Source organism: Ahaetulla prasina, chromosome 2 (assembly GCF_028640845.1).
Source record: "Ahaetulla prasina isolate Xishuangbanna chromosome 2, ASM2864084v1, whole genome shotgun sequence".
Taxonomy (NCBI): Eukaryota; Metazoa; Chordata; class Lepidosauria; order Squamata; family Colubridae; genus Ahaetulla; species Ahaetulla prasina.
The window spans coordinates 246,157,668-246,180,596 of NC_080540.1; the positions used below are offsets into that span (position 1 = coordinate 246,157,668).

The following is a 22,929-nucleotide window of genomic DNA, read 5'->3' on the forward strand; positions in this document are numbered from 1 at the left end:
TTATATTCACTAGAACTTTAGCTTGAAGCAGCATTTGTTCAACAAGAGCCATGTTTCTTCTGACACTGTTTATGTCATCTGAAACATTATTCTTTGGATCCAGGACCCATTTTCAATTGAGCAAAGGTCTGTAACCGAATACTGCATGTCTGTATTTATTCAGGATCCAGAGTAAGAAATATCCTTGTTCATGTAACATTAATCACTTTCCCAGTGTTCAGCTGAGGTCATTGCCACATTCCTAGCAGTATTACACCGAGTCAAGATTAATCACGTACATTAAACCCTGCAAGAGACCCAGTGGAAAGGATCTGAAATTATACATTTAGTAAAAGAGAAAGGGGGAGGGGGAAGAAGAAGGAAGGAAAAAAAGATTTAAAAAATGTGTTAGTATATCAAGAATTTGATACCTGTTTGGATTTGTCTTCAGTTTTTGCGCAGTTTACCAACGTCAGCTTTTCATTAGAAAATAGGCTACAGGGAATGATTAGTGTTGTATTGATATTTTATTGCTGTAAAACACCATGGGGGATCTTTTTTTACAGCTGAAAGGCGAAACACAAATGGCCTGTAAATAAATGCAAGTTAATTAAGTGATCTTTAGACTAACTATGATTAGGATGGACCTTTCTGAATGAGAAATGTACCTACATACACTCCAATGGAATGACTAAGCTTAGTTTATATATTGTGCTTTGGTGGCTGATACAGCTCATTAAAAAAGAAAAGAAATAGATTCCTTGTTCCAGTTAACTACAGCTGTGAAACATAAAATTTAAATAAGTATGAAGATGAGATTATGTACTCCTGCAAGGAATTACTCCTGAAGTGTAGGATTAGTGTGATAAAGTCTATAGTACATAATTATGTAAAGATCTAGCTGATATTGTAAGTTGTGTTAGGATGACGAATGTCTCATACCAAACACCTAGGCACTACAATATATGGGTTTGGATCAGTAGTGGGTTCCCCTTACCTTCGCTACCAGTTCAGAACTATGAACAAGCATGCATGCTCATTTCACTCATGCACGGAGCTAAGATGATTAGGGGACTGGAGGCTAGAACATATGAAGAACGGTTGCAGGAGCTGGATATGTCTAGTTTAATGAAAATAAGGACTAGGGGAGACATGATAGCAGTGTTCCAATATCTCAGGGGTTGCCACAAAGAAGAAGGAATCGGGCTGTTCTCCAAAGCACCTGAGGGTAGAACAAGGAGCAATGGATGGAAACTAATCAAGGAGAGAAGCAACTTAGAACTAAGGAGAAATTTCCTGACAGTTAGAACAATTAATAAGTGGAACAATTTGCCTGCAGAAGTTGTGAATGCTCCAACACTGGAAATTTTTAAGAAAATGTTGGATAGCCATTTGTCTGAAGTGGTGTACAGTTTCCTGCCTGGGCAGGGGGTTGGACTAGAAGACCTCCAAGGTCCCTTCCAACTCTATTATTATGTTATGTTATGTGCATGTGCAGAACCTTCTGCACATGCACAGAGCGTCCATAATGACATCTGGATGGGTGGGCAGAGCCTCCGACCACCACCACTACTGGTTCTCCCGAACCGGGGTGAACCACTAGAAACCCACCACTGGTTTGGATTAGTCTGGATTTGAAATTCCTCGAAATGTCAGTTGTTTCTGGAAGAGGAACAATTTAAGGTAAAATCAAAAGCTGCTTTCCAAGAATTCACAACTTCCAAGAAGATTGTAGTATTCCAGACACGTTTTCTAAATAATTTAAAATCAAATTTAATTCATTCAAATATACAGTTTGTATACCCATCTCACATATATGATTCTGGATGGCTCACAACAATTAAAAGTCCAAAACCATGAATAAACTTGCAACAGAAAAAATGTATGAACCTAATAGGTTAGATCAGAGGTCTGCAAACTTGGCTCTTTTAAGACTTGTGGACTTCAACTCCCAGAGTTCCTCAGCCAGCTTTGCTGGGTTAGACTATTAAAATCACTTCAATCAGTAGCCAAGGTACAGAACATTCACCACATTCAATATAGCCATCAAATAGGCTATGCTGAATATGAGTGCCACCCAAATGTGGGCCTTCTCAAAAACCAATAGGGTTGGGGCCAATCTCTGGGGTGGGGGTGGGGAGGGTTTTCCAAAGGGCAGTGCTTTGGGAGAAAAAGCTTTTTGGGCCCCATCAGATGAGATTCTTTAATAGATGGAATTTGAAGCACGCCACCCCTATGTGACTTAATGACACAGGTAGATGTAAAAAAAATGCATTTACTGCTATTTGTTAAACTTAAAATCTATCAGGTACATACCTGAGGCCAACACTGACAAAAATAGGTAGTGGCAAGAGAAAACACGAATTAGACTGAAGGTTGCAGAATTAAATGAATCGCAATTAATTAACATATATTTTATTAGATCTTTGAAGAGAACTTATTTATTTATTCTGAGTATTCACAATCTGAACTAGGTATGATTTAAGGGCATCCAGTACAAAACAAACATTGTAATATATATATATATTTAATAGGATTTTTTTCCCTGTAATCCTTGTGAGCCTCACTTTGATTATATGTAAATTTGTCTATGAAAAGAATAGTAGGTCAGCTCCCAACTCCAGGAATGAAAATTATTACATGTAATTTAGTTGTAGTTCAATATAATTCATCCTGAATTAATTATCAATTATCAGCTTGAAGTTTTCTACAGTTTCATCAATATCCAGAAAAACAATGACCATTTTAAATGAAAGAAACTAAGCAAAGAAATAATATTTTAATTAGTGAAATAATTTAATCAGATCTTAAACTGGTCAATCTAGTTAACTAAATATTCGGGGGGGGAAATCAGCCTTAGGAACTGAAGAACTGAAATTTCTTTAATTATCACAGTGAAGTATGTTTACAATCCACTTTCTACCTTAGCTATTGCAGTTGTCCATAATACCAGAAGAGATGAACTAGCAAACTCTTAATGTTCAGTTCACTTCCTCTACTAGGCTTTCCATTAGATTTGCCTTTGTATATTTTATAGTAATTCTGTACACCTTTCAGGTGAGCTTAACTCCCAGTGACATGATATGGAAATGAATCAACATTGCTTTCTTTAATGGTATTTTGTCAACTTTTTGGACTAACCTACAGCTTTGGAATTCCCAGATGGTCTCCATCCCAACCAGGACCAAATCTGTTCTGTTCTATAGATGTAACAAGTTTGGCTATATGATTTTATACTCATATTTAATTATTCAACCCATTACTAACCCTTTGCTTCTCCCAACTCTTTCGTTTGTTCCTTTTTTTTTTTTTTGTTTACATTTATACCCCGCCCTTCTCCGAAGACTCAGGGCGGCTTACAGTGTATAAGGCAATAGTCTCATTCTATTTGTATATTTTTACAAAGTCAACTTATTGCCCCCCCAACAATCTGGGTCCTCATTTTACCTACCTTATAAAGGATGGAAGGCTGAGTCAACCTTGGGCCGGGCTCGAACCTGCAGTAATTGCAGGCTACTGTGTTCTTAATAACAGGCTTTACCAGCGTGAGTTAAACCGGCCCTCTTCCTTGTACCACTTGTGTGTTATAATAAATATTTACCTTAAATTGCAGTAATTTGAGTACATTGCCAAAAATGTATGAATAAATACAATCATATGGTATGTATGTATGTATGTATGTATGTATGTATGTATGTATGTATGTATCAGAGGTGGATTTCAGCAGGTTCTGACCAGTTCTGGAGAACCGGTAGGGGAATTTTTGAGTAGTTCGGCGAACCGGTAGTAAAAAAATTTGAAACCCACCACTGGTATGCATGTATATGTATATGTATATATATGTATATATGTTAAATTTACTGAGAAAAAAATAAAGGGAGACTAGTATAGATCTATTTCAAGCTATTTAGTTCTCATCAGCTAGCCATACCCCTTCTGGGATTCTGGGATATGTATTTGTATATGTATATGTATATGTATATGTATATGTATATGTATATGTATATATCAATGGTGGTTCTATTTTCCAGATCACCGAGGCATATGATCTAATAGACTAGTTATGTGGATTATTGCATGCATTTGTTTATACTGCATTTTATAAATTCCATCACAGAACCCAAGGCAACTTTTTGATAATCTACTCAGAAACAGATGGATTGCTTGGCTTCAACAATGCATCCTGTTCTCCATAAAATGTAATAATTAATCAAAATATTCTTTTTTAATGTAATATTTTTGCAGGAACAGATTTTTTTTTAAAAAAAATATCCTATTTGCAGTATACTAACCAGTAGTGGGTTTCAAATCCTGTCGCTACCATTTCACTTGTGGGCGCTCGTGCAACGCTTCTGAGCATGCGCAGAAGCATCCGAGCGTGTGGGCAGAGCCTCACACTGCTGCTGCTACCGGTTTGCCCAATCCGGGGCAAACTAGTAGCAAGCTACACTGGTACTATCTTTATCTTGAATGCAAGAATTTTTCTTATTTCATATTGATTTTATACAAGGATACAGTGAAATCTCATTTAGCAAATTAATTGGAGAGATGAACACACATCGAGGAAAAACTGTTGGAGAGTAGTTTATAACAGAGAAATGTATGCTACTTGTATTAATTTATGTCATTTGCATGTGCACAAAGAAGTGCATGTATAATTATGCATTCTTTACAGAGGCTCACTTGAAATTTTACAAAAGATATATAAAAGAAGTGTAGGTAGACAGATAACTTCAATACTTTCACATTTCAAGCATTAATATGCTTGCTTAAAATAAGTGTCACAGATTTAAATACCTACCATAGAAGCACATACACATTTCTATTCTGTTTTATTCTGAGTCTTGCTATTTAGTCCTTGGCAAGTTACTATTATTGTACCAAGACATATTGGAATAATACTTGAACTAACCTCTTGTGCTTTGAGATCAGCTTTAGAAGTCATACCTGTGGGCTCGCTGATGAGATCAGTGAGCACGATGATCGCCCACTTTGGGAGAGTTCTTCCAACCAGAATATATATTTATGTATCACTTCCATTTTGAAGACCCACTTGCTTCTTTAAAGGCTACTTTAAGTGTATTTAGCTACATTATTTTAAAGCTCATGGTGCAACCTTCTACATTTTTTTCCTCTGAAGGTCTATTAATTTCAACGGCTCAGTAGCTAAAAGAAGTCAAAAGAATCAAGAGCTGTAATCCTCTGCTCGTGATACACAAAGTTCTTACATTGTGAGGGATATTTCTAAATAAATATGTCTAGAAATGAGCTGCAGAATGAATAAGTGCAGACAGAAAATAAAGTGGTATGGAATGGTACATCCATAAATATATGAAGAATATAGGAGTGATCAGAAATTAATTGCATACACTGACCTTGTTATTTTTAATATCTTTCAATATATGATGGGAAACCTCTCCAATGCATAGGAGTAACTGTGGACCTTCCTAACATAAGCTAAAATGGAAGGTGCACCATCAGGAAAACTACTCTTCAAAATTATTCTGAAATAAAATAAAATTTTCATTGACTGACTATCTGAAGAGGAACATCAAAAGCCTTTCTTTTTAAAAGAGGAAATTTTTAAAAGGTCATAGGTTCCCCTGAATGTGAAGTATAATATCTTTAGAATGTAATAATTAAAAAAAAACACAATTACAGTAGTGTTATCTGGACCCTGCAGCTGTATTTCCTTGTTTTGCATTGGCAGTGTGTATTGGAAGGTTATGACAAACCATGAAAATTGCATCTTAAAGAGTTTTCTTTCTTTTCCTATGATCTGATTGAAACAGACAGCTACATTTTGTGTATATATAATTAGGCAGTAAAATAGTCTTTGAAGGCAGATTTCATTTAGTATGTGACTCACACACAACAGGCTTTCATTCAACAGCCAAAGACTGATCTTTTTAATGCCTTAACTTGCTCAACCTGTTTTCAGGACTCTATACTCTAGAGAAAAGGGAGAAGTGACAACAATCTTTTGGATCAAATTTCTTCTGTCAAAGGAGAGAGGGAGGGAGGGAAGAAAAATGAAATGAAATGAAAGGAAAGAAAAGGAAGAGAATGTGAAAATCTAACAGAAAGAGAGAGACACAAAGAATCAGAATTGGATAAATATGAGGCGCTCTAGATGAGAAGGCATTGCCGTCACCACCTACTTTCTTCTTCATTTAATGATAACTAGGGCAATGAATGCTGCACCAGCTCTGGGTTATTTATAATTCCCCTTATAAAAAGCTATTGCAGCAATAAAACTAAGATCAATAGGGTTTTTTTCGTCATCACTTCTCAACAAACTAATAGCATCCGTTTTCTTTCATTTTCAATGCAAATTTTTTTTTTTAAAAAAAAGAAAAATGAATGGCATTCTGTTCTGTCAACAATCATAATGTTCAAGAGAACCATCCTCAGAAAAGCAGAGCTATTTTACAAGATGTGATTCACATATTGCCACAACAAAACATTTTCATGCACGGTAGAAAATATAAAAAGCCCCCAAGTTAAATAATGCTTCAGTGTTTGTTCTTATGCGTTCCAAGCATGTTTGTTCCTGCTTTATTCCTTAATACAGGTTGTTGTCAACTTACAATCATACATTCAGTGGCTGTTTAAAACTACAAACATGTTGAACAAAAGGACTTACAACCTGTATCCAAAGTTACAGCCATTGCAATGAGTCCACGGTCTCATGAACAAAATTTGGGTACTTGGCAATCTAGTTGCCTTATGGCTGTGCCTGTTGCTGCTCATGGAAATGGAGTTGCAAGCAGGCATGCACTTGCCCGCTGCTCATGCAGAACCATCCCCTTCCCCCCCCCAGCCGGTCCGCAAAGCCGCAAAGGTTGGGGAACTCTGTCTTAAACTGTACATCTTTCCAATTGGAAATCAAAAAAAGATCAAGCTGAACTGTATCAGCCAACTGTCTTTTACTTTGACCTTGTAGGGTGTTTTATATATATATAAAAAGGATGATATAGAAAAGCAGATAGTATAAAATAGAATTAAAATAGCTCCACATTAAGAAAAAATGAAACATAAATTTACATCTTGTTGAGTAAAGCATTTTAAATAAGTTCCAAAAATGAACAAACCAAATAGTGCTATAATTTATGGATCTATAATTCTATCAATTTGGCACATACGTTTAAAAAAACTGTACAAACAGCACCCAGAGCTTTATCTGAACCATTGTTTTCTCTCCTTTTAATATGACTTTATTTTAAAATGATGATCATCATCATCATCCATTTAGTCATATCCAACTCTTGGCCACTCTATGGATCAGCACTCTCCATGCCACTCTGTCTTGCACTGCCTTCTTTAGATCCACCACGATCATCTCAGTGTCTTCTTTTATACTGTCCAGCCAGCAGGTAGTAGGATGGCCTGTTAACATTTTTCTGCTGATTACTCCCAGCATGACTGACTTTTTGAGTGAGTCAGCTCTCATGATATGACCAAAGTATGATAGCATCTGTTTGGCGATCTTGGCTTCAAGGGACATTTTTAGTGAGGTTTGGTCTACAATGTCTGTTTTTATTTTTGCAGTCCATGGAATGCGTTATAGTCATCTCCAGCACAATAGTTTAAAGGCCTCCCCCCTTCCCGTATCTGCATTTAGTTAGGGCAATAACTAAATAACAATAAATTTAATAAATTTAATATTACCAATACCAAGAAATTAAAAAAAAATACATTATTACAAGGTAAATGCAAGCAAGCCATGTCTGATCCACAAACTTGCCCCAAAGGTGCTTTTTCAAGAGGCAACTGCACTTTCTGTTTTTTGTTTGAAAACATTTCGCTTCTCATCCAAGCTTAGCAAAATGCCTTCAAAAGAAAAAACAAAGTGCAGTTGCCTCTTGAAAAAGCACCTTTGGTTCAACCATGACCTCGATGATTGAGAATCTCCATAGACAAATCCCCAGACTTCCTTCAATCAACTTTCATGCAGCTTTTGGTTAATTTCAAATCACTATTGAAAGAAATGATTTCGGGTCAGAAACATCTTGTGCTTCTATACAGCCTTGTGCTAGCAAGAGAAAAAGGTTGCACAAGAGATACTGGATGCCCAACTTTTGACTTCATTCATGAATTGGCATCATCTAAGCAAGCCCCAATATATTAAGTTTGTGGGAATGTGGTTGTGCAGGAAAAAAAAAACTTTTATAGGAGGAAAGCAAGGGAAAAGATTTCCAGATATGCCAAAAGAAACATTTCAAAGTTACTTTTTTATCACCTTTGTAACTAAACAATTGCTATCCAAAGCACTTGTTAAACAGTGACTATCTATACTACACTGCTGAAGGACAAGCCCTTGCCTTACTTTCCATTTTAACTGCAGCCATACATTGACAAAAACACTTCCTCATAGTTTCACATTCAACTTCCTTCACAAGCATTTTGATTTTGCAAGTGGATAGTATGTAGTTCACTGGTAGACTGGGTATATTGCATACATCTACATTTACACAGTATAGTTTCTCTGCTTGGTAATGTTTTTCCACACCCACTGTAAAATTCAAAACTTTCTGGCTTGTGTTTCTGATATGTTTGGAACTACAGACCTAGCAGGCAACACCTCAGTAGTTATGCAGCTCAAGTAGCCAAAAACAGAGTGAATAAAATGATGCCAATTTATGCCTTCCGTTTCAAACAACTGCTCCCATACCTTCTACTGCTCTGTAAGTTAACGCATCTCTTCCATCTTCCTTCACAAAAAGACATGCTGACCAGTCAAAAATGTCATGTCCATGTGTACTTTGGTACTTAAGTTTGAGTTTCAGAACTCTTCTGAATGTTCAGTATTTCTGCATAATTATTCCCTAAATTGTGATCTATACTCCGCACAAATCCTAAAACTAAATAAAGAGAACCCAATTAAACAAATGAGTCAGAAACATGCTTGTTTATTAAAGATGATCCATACTTACATACATATTTTACTGTGAACTGCAAAATATTTCTTTTAATAGTTTTTTTTGGGGGGGAAAGTAGCAAAACAAAATGGATTTTTGAAATAATTAAGTATGCATTATGAGGCCTCAACATTTTTGTTCATAGGGTTAGATCAGTGTTACTGAGAGAATGCTGTGAACACAACATTTTAACAAATTCAAAGTGAATATGTTAATTCAGCACATTCTGAAAATGTTACATATCAGCAAAATCACTGCAATAATATGTTGCTCTTAGCTTTGTTTATTATAGAAACAATAACAATCTCTCAGTGTTTTCTCTTGAAATAGCATCTCTGGAATTTGTAATCTACTTTCAAATCTGGAAAGTCTATTGTAAAGTTCACTGAATATGAATCAGTAATGTAATTTGGTTACAAAAATGGCATAACAATATTAGCTTAACAGTAATTTCCAATTGACGGAAGATAATCATTCTTTTTCCTTCTGCATTGGTCAGACCCAATTTAAACTATCAATAGTCCTCTATTTAAGACCATTCATTTAATGACTGTTCAAAGTTACAATTATGCTGAAAAAAGTGACCTAGGACCAGGTCGCATGAAGACCAGCTGGCGGGCAGCATGTGCGCAATGGAATCCAGGAGAGCAGCTGGCGATGGCGCATGTCTCCACAGAGAATTCAATATTCTACAGGTTACACACAAAAGAACCTGCTACAGCTTGTATAAAAAAAAAAAAGAAACTTTATGACATTTATCAGAAATTCTCAGGAACGGCTATCAATTATTGTATATAGTATTAAGCCAAACAGTTTTAATAATGTCTGAATGTAAGTTAGATGTGCTATACCGCTAGGACATTTGTTCAATCGTTTTTCAGACCTGTATAAAAAAGAGGATGTGGCCCCCACCATGATTAAGACAATTTTCAAGCAATTATACAAAGACATATATTAAAAAATTGTTTTAAAATCAGACATTCAAGAAAACTAATTCCATGGGCCCACTTAGAGGCATATGTAGCATGTTGCTAGATACAGATAGTCATCGACTTATGACTACAGTTCAGCCCAAAGTTTCTGTTGCTATGTGAGACATTTGTTAAGTGAATTTTAGCCCATTTTTTGAGCTTTCTTGCCACAGTTATTAAGTGAATCACTGCAGTTGTTAAGTTAGTAACACAGTTAAGTGAATCTGGCTTCCCCATTGACTTTGCTTGTCAGGTTGCAAAAGGTGATCAGATGACTCTGGGACACTGAACTGTCATAAATATGAGTCAGTTGCCAAGCATCTGAATTTTTGATCACATGACCATGGGAATACTGCAATGCTCATAAATGTGAAAAATGGTCATGTCACTTTTTTTCAGTAACACTTTTAAAGAGTTACTAACTGAACTGTGGTAAGTTGAGGCTTACCTGTACCTCTCTATTTAAAGAGCTGATATAACCGTCTATCTCATGCAGTAATCCTACAAATGTCCTCTCCCTAGGTGGCTCACAGCAACCAGTTAAAATAATATACTTTCCCATTTCCATTTTGTTATATTTAAAATAGTGCCCAATTTTTTTATGATCCAGAACAACTCTTTAACAATGCTGATAATGTAATAGGAGATGTCCTATCGGCTTTATATAAATAGGCATAAAGAGATGCAATGCTGCAGTAAGAGATCTAAACATAAAGGTCTGAAAATCAACCAGTGAAGTGCTATAAACAGATTCTTCTATAATAACAATTATACGGCATATTTACAAAACTCTTTATAAGATGGAAGGCCTTCAGAGAATACAAGCATATTTCTAGCTTATGTTTATTACAGTGGATCTTCTGATTAATTTTCTCTTTAAGAAATTTAACAGAAGCATAAATTAAAACAATTGGCCCCAACACTATTAATCACTTTATATAGCCAAAGGGGTTAATATAATTATCCCCCAAATGCCTCTTTTTTCTCATTATTTTCCCAATACATCTTCAATAGTCACAGTGAATCACACAGGTCTCTAGTTAAATAAGGCTTTCTTTTATCTACACTGGTGCTTTGCTACAAAAGCAATAAACCCAAACCTACTCAGTTCACAGGTGCATTGTATGATGGAAGTTTGTCATCTATCGATCAACATGGATGATTGGACTTTGAATCTACCTTGCAAAATATATCCAGCTGTAAATATATAAATTGATTAAAATAGCAAATAAAGAAAAAAGCAGTTGGAAAGTTTGTCATCTTTATCTCTGAATGCCAAATTCTACTACAGTTATGTCTTTTGTTTTCCTTGGACAACAGCCAGTCAGTCATACATCTTTAAGAATAAATAATGGAAAACCACATACAAAACTCTTAAAGATGAGTAAAAAGGTGCACTCACCTTCAACTGGATGGGCTTGTCACTTAATTTTTAAAAATAGTTCAGAACTACGCTATTTTGTTCTTTGAAATATTAATAATCCTAATTGCATCTAATGTTATGGAAGTGGGTCCTCATTTACATATCTGAAATTATCCCTGCTTCCCCATTTGTTATAAAGTCCCTCTAAGAAACTTCGAGAATTAACATGAGTGTAATTGGTAAGAGTATCACATACCAGTCATCTTTGTTCTACAGGCAGCGAGGCATAATTATATGCCAATCCTGGATGACAGCTGGATGTGCACATATTTATATCTTTGTATACATGACCTTTAATTGAGGCTCTTGTGCAGACTTCAAAGGCAAAAAAGTTGGCCGATCCCTGCTTGATTAAGAATTAAAGTTTACGAGATTATTTGTGGGGTGAGCAATTAAGTGTGTAGAGGTGCATGTTCAGGAAATGTAATATGTGGACACATTAAATTATTTGTTTTAATGACTGCTATAGCACAACTATATTATGTAAATGGAACATGGAAAACTTCTAATATTTGCCTGTTAACTTATGTCACTGTACTTTTCAAACACATTTAAAACAAATGCATTCCTCGTTTTAATCAATCAATACAGTTTTTTGGTCAACTGGGAGATGAAAAAAAAGGAGGAGGAGAAATGGAACAATTAAAACTAACCATTTCAAAATCCCTAATGTGATTAAATTAATGCTGCATTTCACTTTACCATTCAAATAATTAGGATCTGAAATCAAAATAACAGCAAAGTTAAAAACAACTAAAATTAAATACCTTCCATCTTAAAACAAACTTAGGTCTAGGTAAATCTAATTTTATATATGAAATAAAACTTTTGAAGAGCATTAAATGATCATTACATAGATGCAAATTTATTGATAGTAAGTAGGTAATGGTAAAAATATTTTAATCACTACCATATCAAAATTATTACTGTTTTAATAGTAGAATGGTAATCAATCCTAATAAGCTATTTTTTTAAAAAAATCCGTCTGTGTAACTACTATTCTAAAACCTGGGAACCAACAACACAACCAGCCTACTTTTAAAACCTTACTCCTTCTATTTTGTCCGTATTTTGTCTTCCTTTTCCTGTGATAATAAGATGAGACAGCCATTCCTGCTTTATTAACATGTTGCTGCTAAATATATGAAGAATCCACATGGGCCTGCTAATATGCTCCAGGTAATTGTGCCTTTTACAAAACAGCATGATTCAATATCTACAGGCATTAAAGTAGGCTTATTTTTGAAAACACCTACCCTTTTCCCATTAACCATATTCTGAATTATAAGAATATGGTGGGATGGAGTGATGCTATTTCACCCGTCAGTTTCAGTTACAAAAACATTTGTTCAATGGACTGTCCTTCTGTAACATTCGGATTGTATAATACAAATAAAGCAGAAGCGTGTTTGCAATCTCACCCAGTGACCATTCCTTGGCGAGAGAACAGACTAACTATTCAGAAGCAATTTTCTTCAGACTGAATTTATGTGCTGACCGTATAAGATCACTTCCCATAATAACCCTCCCCCTACCCAGTGTTAAATACAATCTGTCTCCCACTCACTGTAATAATAATGTGCAAATGACTGTAATTTTGCAGACATGAAACAGCCTAAAGTGAAACATGTCTAAACAAGAGGTTGATTTTGAAAAATGGGGGCTATTAACCAAATAAGTAAAATATATATTATTCAAAAAGAAAAAAAAATCCAACAGTGACCTGTGTAAGTACTATTTTATTTAATTCCTCCTCCAAAAAGCCCTAATCTCAATGTTGCTTTCTTATAAATAGTACTGTGAAAAGCAGTGAGTAAAAAATGAGCCGAAATTATTTTCAATTTCATTGAAAAAACAGCATGGGAAAAACAGAAGCAAAGGAAGAAAAATATTTCCAGAGGTTCATCTATGAGTATTGGTCACTGACATTCTCCCTATCCAGATTTGTTATTATTATCCAATACTTAGTCCAAGTATGCTTTCAGCAACATTCTGTAAAACAGAAAGATTCAAATATCATATGCTGACTAGATTAGCATAATATACATTTACTAATGTTCATACTTTTTCCTTTTTCTACCATCTTTCAAATACCTTGATCATATACAATCATATTTTTATTTTATAATCTGATTTTTCTTTAAGTAAATCTTATACATAGTTTCAGAATACACCATGTTTTAGAGTACACATACATAGCGTTGTCAAAATGCAATCTTATTAAGACTTAATTGTTCACAATTCCGTTAAAAATTACTTTGAAGTCTCATTTACAAACTTTATATAACACACTGGGGAAAAAAGTGCTTTTTTCACAAGTAGGTGAAAAAAACAGCACAACAAAAACATTTCAAAGCAGTTTACAAAGTTTAGAGTTTTATTATTATTGCTGAACATTTTTATTGCAATCTTCATTTCTTTAACCAATACATTTCACCTTGTTTCAAAAGCCCACTTCCCAAGATTTGCTATTGTTAGCATATTGCTGTGTATTTTGAGACACTCTGTGTGGGAATACAACCTAAGAATTGGAACAAAGCTTTATTTACATTACAACTACACTGCTATAAACAGACCTTTTTTCCAGACTTCTCACTTCCAAGAAACCTCCCATTTTTTAGCAAGACTGTAGTTATTTAAAATGCATCAAGAAGTGTTTCTCAAACTCTTGAATATTCCTCAATTCAACCATTTTAAAATTTACTTTTTCACCTCCCAGTTTACTGCTGACATAAGATCCTGTAATGAAGTTCAAGTCATTCATCTATTTACTATTATCTATTTAGAGGGGTATGGGAGGAGGGAGAGGGGAAAGAGAGAGAGAGAAATGGCTGAATTTGCAGTATTTATGAACTGAGATGCTTAATACACTACTGACATTTCAATAGGTATAGAACTGGCTATCTCAGCTCTTCCTGAAATAGCATTAGCCTCAGCATTAACAACTACTTCTCCTAAATTCCCTTTACTACAGTATATCCCATATAAAGTGTCACTCAATCACTTAATCCTTTCTCCAAGTAAAAGAGACGGTTTTCCTGGCGCTAATTTCCATAACTTTTTTGTAATTTCCTGAATAAGAAGGTTATACAACTTTTTCTCATCTTCAAGAATCTGCTATGCAAAAATATCTTTTATACCAAATAAAATATGGATTGTGGGCATGGTAGAGAGAAACAATGATTTAGTTTTCTCTTTGCAAGTACAGATTATGTTGCAGAGCCAAAAATTAACAAGAGCTCTTCTTGCTGCATTCAAGATTTCCCAAACAAGTATCCAGTTGCCTTGCTGGATGGTTCAAATTTTACAACTGAATCTACAGATGGAAGTTCTTACTTTTAGCAGGCAGTATCGGAGTTATAATTTTAAGATATGGATTAGAAATTGTGAGTTTTTTTACAAGTTAACTACAAATTGTTGGCATGGTTAGGCTCAATTCAAATGACTATTCTGTGCTTCATATGGTCTGTATCATCATACCTGCAAAGTGTATAACTGAACAAAGCAGAATTTATTTCTATACAAATATAGTCTTACATTACTGTAATTAGACTATACTACAGCTCACACATTACACTAATGATTTTATTAAGTTTTGTTGAAGAAGCCACAATGGCTGGGATCACAAAGAATTCTGTGCCATAAATATATAAAAAAATAACATATAAACTACATGACTGGGATATAAATTAAGCCAAATCCAACAAAATCACCTAATAATTTATGTGACTCTATCTGATGATCGGTTGTTTGTACAATACCCTTCCTTCCATACATTTGTTGGCTGCATTCGCAACTGTACCAAATTTTAGTGGCAGTGAAGAACTGTTCCAACCATTGTTAGCTCATTAAAAAAGAAATTCAATTATGAAAGATTTTTGCAGAAGAATTTTAGGGGAACTGGCAAATATGTAAGATGTGAGCAAGAATAACTGGCCATTGTGTACATTGGCTGCACTTGTAAGTCTTTTTGACCTCAACAGCAGTAGTAAGCACACAAAGTGGCTCAACCCTAGGTTCGATCAAATGCAATTCCTGCCAGGCAAATATATTATTTTAAGGAGGCTCATCGTATTTATTCATCCAGAGATTTAGCACAAATATTGAACTGAGTACAAAATAGCGTTTAGGTATCAAAATATCAAACCACACAATTGGTTGCAAGCTGTTATAATTTGAAACCCCATACTTCAAATTTTATACTTGTAACATTTGGAGAAAATTGCTCTTTATCTGTTCAAGTATTTCTTTAAAAAAAACACATTCTTGATTCCCACTGATAAAAGCTAGCAGCAAAACCAAAAGGTTTGAAAGAAGCTATAAAACACATATGCCCCTCTAAACAATGGCTGCTATTAACTATCATGCACATGTTTAATGGTTTATTAGGCATGACCTCTGAGAGCACTATCTTCCAATAACTGGACGTTTTGATTATTTCAGGTTTTGCTTAAGTATGTAAAACAGGCCGTCTGGAATAAAATAACATACTCTGTACAGAAAGAACGGGGGAAGGGCTACCGAGTTAAGTTCCGCCAATGCAGACTGCAATTTTCTGACACCAGAATATACCACAGCTTTAGTACATTCTTGGTTGTACATCTACAACAAAATATAATTCTTGATGAAGTGATTCACTGGAAAGAGGTTAACTGGGGGAAGGGCGACCAGAAAATAATTGCATTCTCACTCATGTGTTCCCGCGGTTGGTAAGTGGTTTCTTGCTATTCCAGTTCACTGCTTGCAGCAGTAAATCAGCAGGCTGGAAACAAAAGGGTTACTCCTCTCCATAATAAAAATCGAAATGCCCTATTTAAGTCATATTGTAAAAATGAGCAGAAAATAAAAGTGTGGAAAAACGAAGGGAGAAGGGTGAGAAAAGGCGCAGCATGTCGGCTGAGTACCCCTGCAAAGCAGGGAGGATGGGGTGGGGGGAGGAGAAAGGGACAGTTTTCCTTTGGGAAAATATCTTTCCCTCACCCCCACCCCTCCTTCTCTTCTGCTCTGGAAAACACACATCAATATCAGAAAAGACCTACGTACAGAGTCAAATGGTACAGATATTCGGGGGGGGGGGCAAAAAAAGCACTCGGAGAAACGGTAAGATTTTTCAATTGGTTCTTGGAAAAAGCACACAAGGAAGCCATTAATTGTGGCTTTGCCATGCAGACGCAAATCTTAAGACGCTGAAATGGTATAAACGAGGGAGTCTCCCATATTCCGTGCCCGGGATTATATGGTGCAGTCCTAACCCCCTCCTCACCTGATCCTTTCATTTAAATAAAACGTATAGGCTAATGCCGTAATTGAAATAGGAAACATATTTGTATCTTGCTGTAGCAAGAGACTGCCTAATGGAGGACTCCTATAGGCTGAAGATTGCAAAATACAAGACAGTTTCTGTATGTGGGTGTGCGCGCATTTCTCACACCCTCCGGCAGCTAAGAGGAGCCACTATCCAATGAGACGGCTCGGTTTCATAAAAGCTGGCCTCTGATTGGACAGAAGGGAAAGGGCATTGGGAACAAAGAAAAGTCCCTTTCAGGTACGGGAGTCTAGGCTTGCTTCACACTCTCGCTTCTCTCCAGTTCTGATTTCTGCTGTTCAGTAGTGCAGTAAAGGCAGCTTGATTTATGCAGTGTGTGTAAGAGAGCGAGCTCATGTGAGAGAATGAAAGGCTCTATATTTTCAAGCTTTTTTTAAAATTTCAATTGAGAAAAGCCTTTAATGGTTCACGAAATCTGGTGCTCTTTTCTTCAAAAAGCCCCCCCTTAATCTGTCGAGGAAATTTAATTTTTTTTTCCAAAAATAAAAAACAAATAATCGGCTGCAACAAAACACACTCATTGCACTTGTAGAAGGAAAAGGTCAACTCCATTCGATACAGTAAGTACGACTGCGTGGTGTATCGATAGCACTTAGAGGGGATATCTAGAGCTATCTTATCTCTCTTATCTGTCTCTCTTTCATATGAAAAGGGGAGCGAGCATTAAGAAATGTGTGCGTTGCAAAGAAAGCTTGGTGTAGCTGGGTTTAAAACTAAAATACACCAAAGGGTACGTAGGAGAGGGTGAAAGCATTGCAATTTCTCACACAAATCATCCTGAAAGTGCACTTGAGGGGAAGAGCAGAGGGAGGGAGCGTGCTAAAGCGTATTACCTTTTGGGGTTTAACTGACCAAGTGGGGGAAATAAAAAAAGACCGAGACTTAAAGATCAGCCTGTGTATCGCCTTGTCCCTTGCTTCAAGATCAGCCCTAAAACAATCAAAATAGCTTGATGAAAAAAAAATCGAATTTAAGATCCTTTGGAGGGGAGAGATTGCCTTCTGTCACATGCAAATAAACAATCTGCTGTTAAAAGTGGGGCAGGAGGAGGATGCCCGTGTGTTGTGGGTGCAGTGAATATTTTTCTACCACCCTTAAAAAGCCGGTCCGGTTCCCCACCCCCGCCCATAGCAATATATATATCCACATCTCTATATATACCACAGAACTGCCATGATCCAATAAAGAAAATACTAATTTGAATGCCACGGAATGTTTTGTTGTGCTGGAGAGAAAGAGAAAGGAGGCATTTAAAAACCCGCCACGAAGCCATCCTCCTCATGGCGAATTCCTGATGGCACCGAATTCAAGGAAAGGGCGAGAAAGGGGACGATCGCCCTCCTCCCTCCGCAACAGACGGTTTGCAAACCTGGGGTGCTCATTTCACCTCTTATCTCGGGAGCAGTCACTTCTCGGGAGCAATGTTTCAGATGCGTAACTTGTAGCTGCGCCAGCCCCAGTAGGTAGGGAGGGGGGGAAGAGAGGATGAAGGAAGAGAGGAAATAGATTCTCTCTCCCCCCCCACCCTTTTAAAGACCAGATCAGTATTTTCTTGATACGGTTGTCACCCATTTTTTGTTCTCACGACAACCAATTGAGCCCTTGATCCTCACGTGATGTGAAAAGCTTGAACTGTAACAAAATCGCTCCTTTTAGGTGGTTGGTTGCTACTAACCCGCCCATCCCCCTCCCTCCCTGCCTCCCTCTTCTGTTTTCTCCCTGATACATTTCCAGCGAACCGACTCTGCAGTTTCCAATCTATCAACAATTCATTACAGGTTTTTTTTTTATCTTCCAAACACCAGCTAATTAAAAATACTAAAGCCAAGCTTCGAAAGGCGAGGAGGGAAGAAGGAAATGTGAAAGATGAACCAGCGTTGGCTGAAACATTTTTCGAGGGTAGAAGGGAGGACCAAACAAAATCTCTGTTCTAAAAATAATGACACATATTTTATCTCTTCGAATTCTTAATTACCGAATGGCTCATTCTATGAGCTGTTTGTTTTAAAACTACCTCTCCTCTCCAGGAACTGCTATTTAATTGGAAAAAAAAAGACCTATTCCCTCAAAAACTTTCAATCATTTCCTCTGTTTAGGAATATTTGCTTCATTTTCAGACTCTTTTTTCAACACTCCATCAGATGTTTTGATAACTGGTTCATCAGACCCTGATTTTATTCCCTCCCTCTTCTCCCTTCCATTTCCCCCCTTCAAGTTAGTTCAAGAAGTCAGATCTGTGAGCACGGGAGGGGAAAAAAAACCCACTTCCCAACTAACAGGCGGAATCCAGCCCAGATTTTCAGTCCTTTCTCCCCCCCCTTCACTAATTTTCCTCGATGTTAGCACATTCTGCCTTGTAACAACCGGACGCCTGTAGGTTTGTTTCATGGAATCATTACTTACTGATCAGGATGGCTACAGAAGCTGGAACTGAAGACTGGATGTGAACTTGCGGGAAACATTTTGCAATTTTTATTTCTTTATTACAATCACATCTTGGTGCTTGTACAAGGAAAGAAGAAAAAAAGATATATTTTTTGGTGCTTTTGTGGCTTCTGGTGTTTTGAATGTGAAATACTATCTTTCAGCCTGTGAAGTTGTGAGGAACAAAATACTTAAGAAGGAAAACCATATTTTTTTAAAAAAAAAAAAGTGGGAGGAAAGAACCTCTTTCGTGTGCCAAAAAGGAAGGAAATATGTTTCTTGACGATTACTCTGCCCGAAATGTTAGTTGGTTTTTACTTCTTGATTACTTGCTCTTTAAGTAAAATGAAGTGGGATATTGAGTTCTTGCTGAGACCAGCAAGAACAGAATTTTGATTTCTCTGGCTTAATTTAAAAAATGATAAAGGATTAAAGGTAAGCAATGTACATAATATATATCTAAATATTTGGACATGGACATTAAGAGAAAAAATATTCCTTTTAAAATAATTTTAGCTAAGCTGTGTCAAGCACACACTCTCTTGCGGTTAGAGGCCACCTTGGTGTAGAGCGTTTAAAGTGTATGTCTTAATCAGTTTCCTGTACAGTCAGTAATACTATATTTAACAGTCTGAGCAGTAGGTGACCTAAGTGGACATTTGAACCACTTTGAGATGTGTTATCTTAAATGCATTTCAAATAGAAATGGTTCCCTTCCCTCAGATTAAAATCTTAGAATGAATGTACTTTTATTGTTGTTTTGTTCTCAGAGATTTTTTCTTACAGAAAAGCTAATTCAGTCTAGGGAACAGATACAGAACTTGAAGGGGATGGTGTCTTTTCCCTCCCAATAATGGGGAAAATGGGTTTTAGAGAGAGAAGTTTCCTGATTGTGCTTAAATGATACAGAATCACATTTTATATTTTTGAATTTTGTGGAATTAAATGCTGCAATTTAAGAATATGATTTATTTTGGGCTTGGGTTTTTTTTGGTTGGTTTGTTTTTTGGGTACATGGCATTTTAAGAAATGATCATGGATGATGGGATGCAACCGTAGAAAAGAGGCTTATTATCAAAGGCTTCGGTTTTACAGATATCTCAAAAATTAATATATGGAGTGTCTTATGTGCCTCTAATATCAGTTTGACTGTATTCTGATAAGACCCAGCCAAGAAATATTCGACTTTTCCCCTTCCTCACAGGAAAAGGTGAACCTGGACTTCAGGGTATATACCCAGATATACCTGGGGGAGGAAAGCAAGAAGAGTTACACTTTAAAAAGTCCCACGGAGATAAACGAATGTCCCCTCATCTACAAAGGAAAGTTCGTCTGATTTTTACTCAAGAGTTCTCATTTTCAGGATGTCATTGAACACTTCCACTGCTGGCAAAGGTGTGGATCCAAACACAGTTGATACCTATGACAGTGGTGATGACTGGGAAATCGGGGTTGGGAATTTAATAATTGATTTGGATGCAGATTTGGAAAAAGACAGACAAAAGTTTGAGATGAATAATTCTACCAATTCCAAGGATTGTGGGAGTCTTGCTTCTAGTGGAGTTAATCCTACCTCAGCCTTAGCTGATGGCCTAAAATTTTCTTCTGTTCAGCCCCCTGCTTCTCAGGGGAATTCCTCACACAAAGAAACTAGCAAATCAAAAGTGAAAAGGAGTAAAACTTCGAAGGATGCTAGTAAATCTCTGCCTTCTGCTGCCTTGTATGGAATTCCTGAAATCAGCAGTGCTGGCAAGAGGCAGGAAGTCCAAGGGCGCCCAAGCGAGGCAGGTGGCATGAATTCAGCACTGGGTCAAAGTATGAACAGCAGCCCAAATGGCAATAATAGTACCACCAGCATCAATAACAACACTCTTGCCTCTTGTGGGAAAAATAAGGAGGAGAAAACAGGTAAAACACAAGCCAGCAGAGGCTCCAAGCGGGATAAAGATGGAGGGAAATCCAGGAAAGACCGGCAACTTGATCTACAGCAAGGACCCTCAAATAACTCTAGCCAAACTGCTCCTGGGCACTTGTACAGTTTTGGGGCCAAGGGAGGTTGTGCTGGGAGCAACATCCCTTTCAATTGTACATCCTCCTCCACAGCTGGGGATGCGAACAAAAGTGCTTCAGATTCAGGGTTAATGGGGAACTCTATTTTGGTAAAGAAAGAAGAGGAAGAAGAGGAAAGCCACAGGAGAATAAAAAAGCTGAAAACAGAAAAGGTAGGAGTAATTCACCATTTATCGTTTGATAAACTTTGAACAACTCTGCTTCTGTTTGTATATTGTCCAGTATTTCTTTATGATTAATTTTCTCAATTGCCTACCTATGGCCTGGGGTTATATGTTATCTGACTGGAGTGTTTGGTTTTTTAGGAAGAGATATCTAAATTGCCACTTTGATGGGTTTTGCCTTCATTGTGTTTTATCTTGCAAGTTGGGAGGTTGTTGTCATTCTGTTTGGAATGAAGCCTTTTGTGTGCATCCTACATTGAAATCCTGGTAGTGTCTGTTGGAGGGCGGGGGAGGGGGGGAGGTGTTCTGTCTCTCAAGGTATCTGAATAACTTGCACCATCCTCTCATTACAAGGAAGAGCGATTAAACAGGTTCTTGATTCCTTTAGCTCCTTGAATTAGAGAGATAATCTTGGTGTGGGTGTGGGGGGAAGGGGTTGTTAGAGAGTTATTGCCTCTTGTACAAAAGCCAAGACGCTCTACATAATTCAGAAACTGCCATAAGGCATGCTTTGTCAGCAGGCATGCCGTGTGCTTAGAAGCTGTTTGGTGCAAGTCCAGTGGGGGAGGGGAGCCCACTGTCCTGAAATCTGTGTGTACAACCTTTATCTCCAAATATAGATGAACACTTTGTCCTCTGTCCAGAAGTCTCTTTTCTTCTTATCTACGTTCTCAGAGAGTTCCTGGATGTGCACTGCCTGTTTGTTGAATAGCTGAAAAATGTGTGTGTTTTTCTTCCTCTTCACTAAAGTCTGAAGAATGTGCTCTGTTAAGGATAAATGGCCTTGCATTGTGAGGGGAAGTGGAAGCTACTGATTTCTCTTGGCTGCTCACTGGGGCAGGGTTTGGGGTAAGCACCAATTGTTCTGTATCCAGAAGACAGAAGGTTTCTTTGTCAACCAGGGAGCTATTGTTGCATTATAATTAAGACTCAAATTAATTCCACAGGTTGTTTAAACAAAAGACAACCCCTCCCTACTCCCATGCAGAGCAATTGCTTGCAACATGATTGTATACAATTGTCTTGACATTATTCCTCTTTACAATTCCCAGCCTAATGTCCAAAAGTGAGAAAGTTTTTAGTTGACTTATTTAATACACTGCAGCTTAAAGAACTGTGAAGATGTGCTATTTAAAAGACGTTTGGTGAATTTTCATAATATATGTTAGTAAATATTAGGCTCCTGTAACTCCTCATCAGTAAATTGTTTGCTGCAAAAAAATTGTGTGGTTTAAAAAATGATTGCCAAGGTAATTAATTTAGAGCACATAAACCTTATTTAATATATAAAATTTAATTCTAGTTATAATCCTGTAAACTAGGGCTTTGAATGGTCTGAGTTACACTCTCCCTCCTCCCCCTGTCCCCTGCTGCTATCTTCAGCCAATTGAAAAAAACTAGCTCAGTTTATATCCTAAATTTGGTTTGTCTTCTGGGTTAGTGCAGTGTTTCTCCTTGGTCTGAAAACTATCCTAAAATCCCATGCTTGTTTTTTTTTTTAATTAACTTAGTACAGTAGGCATTTGCTTTTGTTGCCAATAGTCTTCAAATTGTAGTTCTCTAATCTGCTTTAACTATCTAGATAAATTGCCCTAATCCAGTCTTCACAATAGTTGTGGTTAAAGAGTCAGAGCCATTTGATTGGATTCAG

The 22,929-nt window shown here is 36.8% G+C and overlaps 1 protein-coding gene across 3 annotated transcripts in view; it reads left to right on the forward strand.

Moving 5' to 3' along the window:
• Positions 1–16,701: 16,701 nt before the first annotated feature.
• ZNF608 (zinc finger protein 608) overlaps positions 16,702–22,929 on the forward strand; it is a 126,241-nt gene continuing 120,013 nt past the window's right edge. For 2 of the 3 annotated variants that reach the window (XM_058169984.1, XM_058169986.1), the window contains exons 1-2: positions 18,995–19,479; positions 20,249–21,266. In XM_058169984.1, the coding sequence (XP_058025967.1) occupies positions 20,409–21,266 (858 nt within the window). In that variant the 5' untranslated portion in view covers positions 18,995–19,479; positions 20,249–20,408. Of the gene's footprint in view, positions 17,181–18,994; positions 19,480–20,248; positions 21,267–22,929 lie in introns of those variants that run through there. The other variant, XM_058169985.1, reaches the window with a different exon arrangement.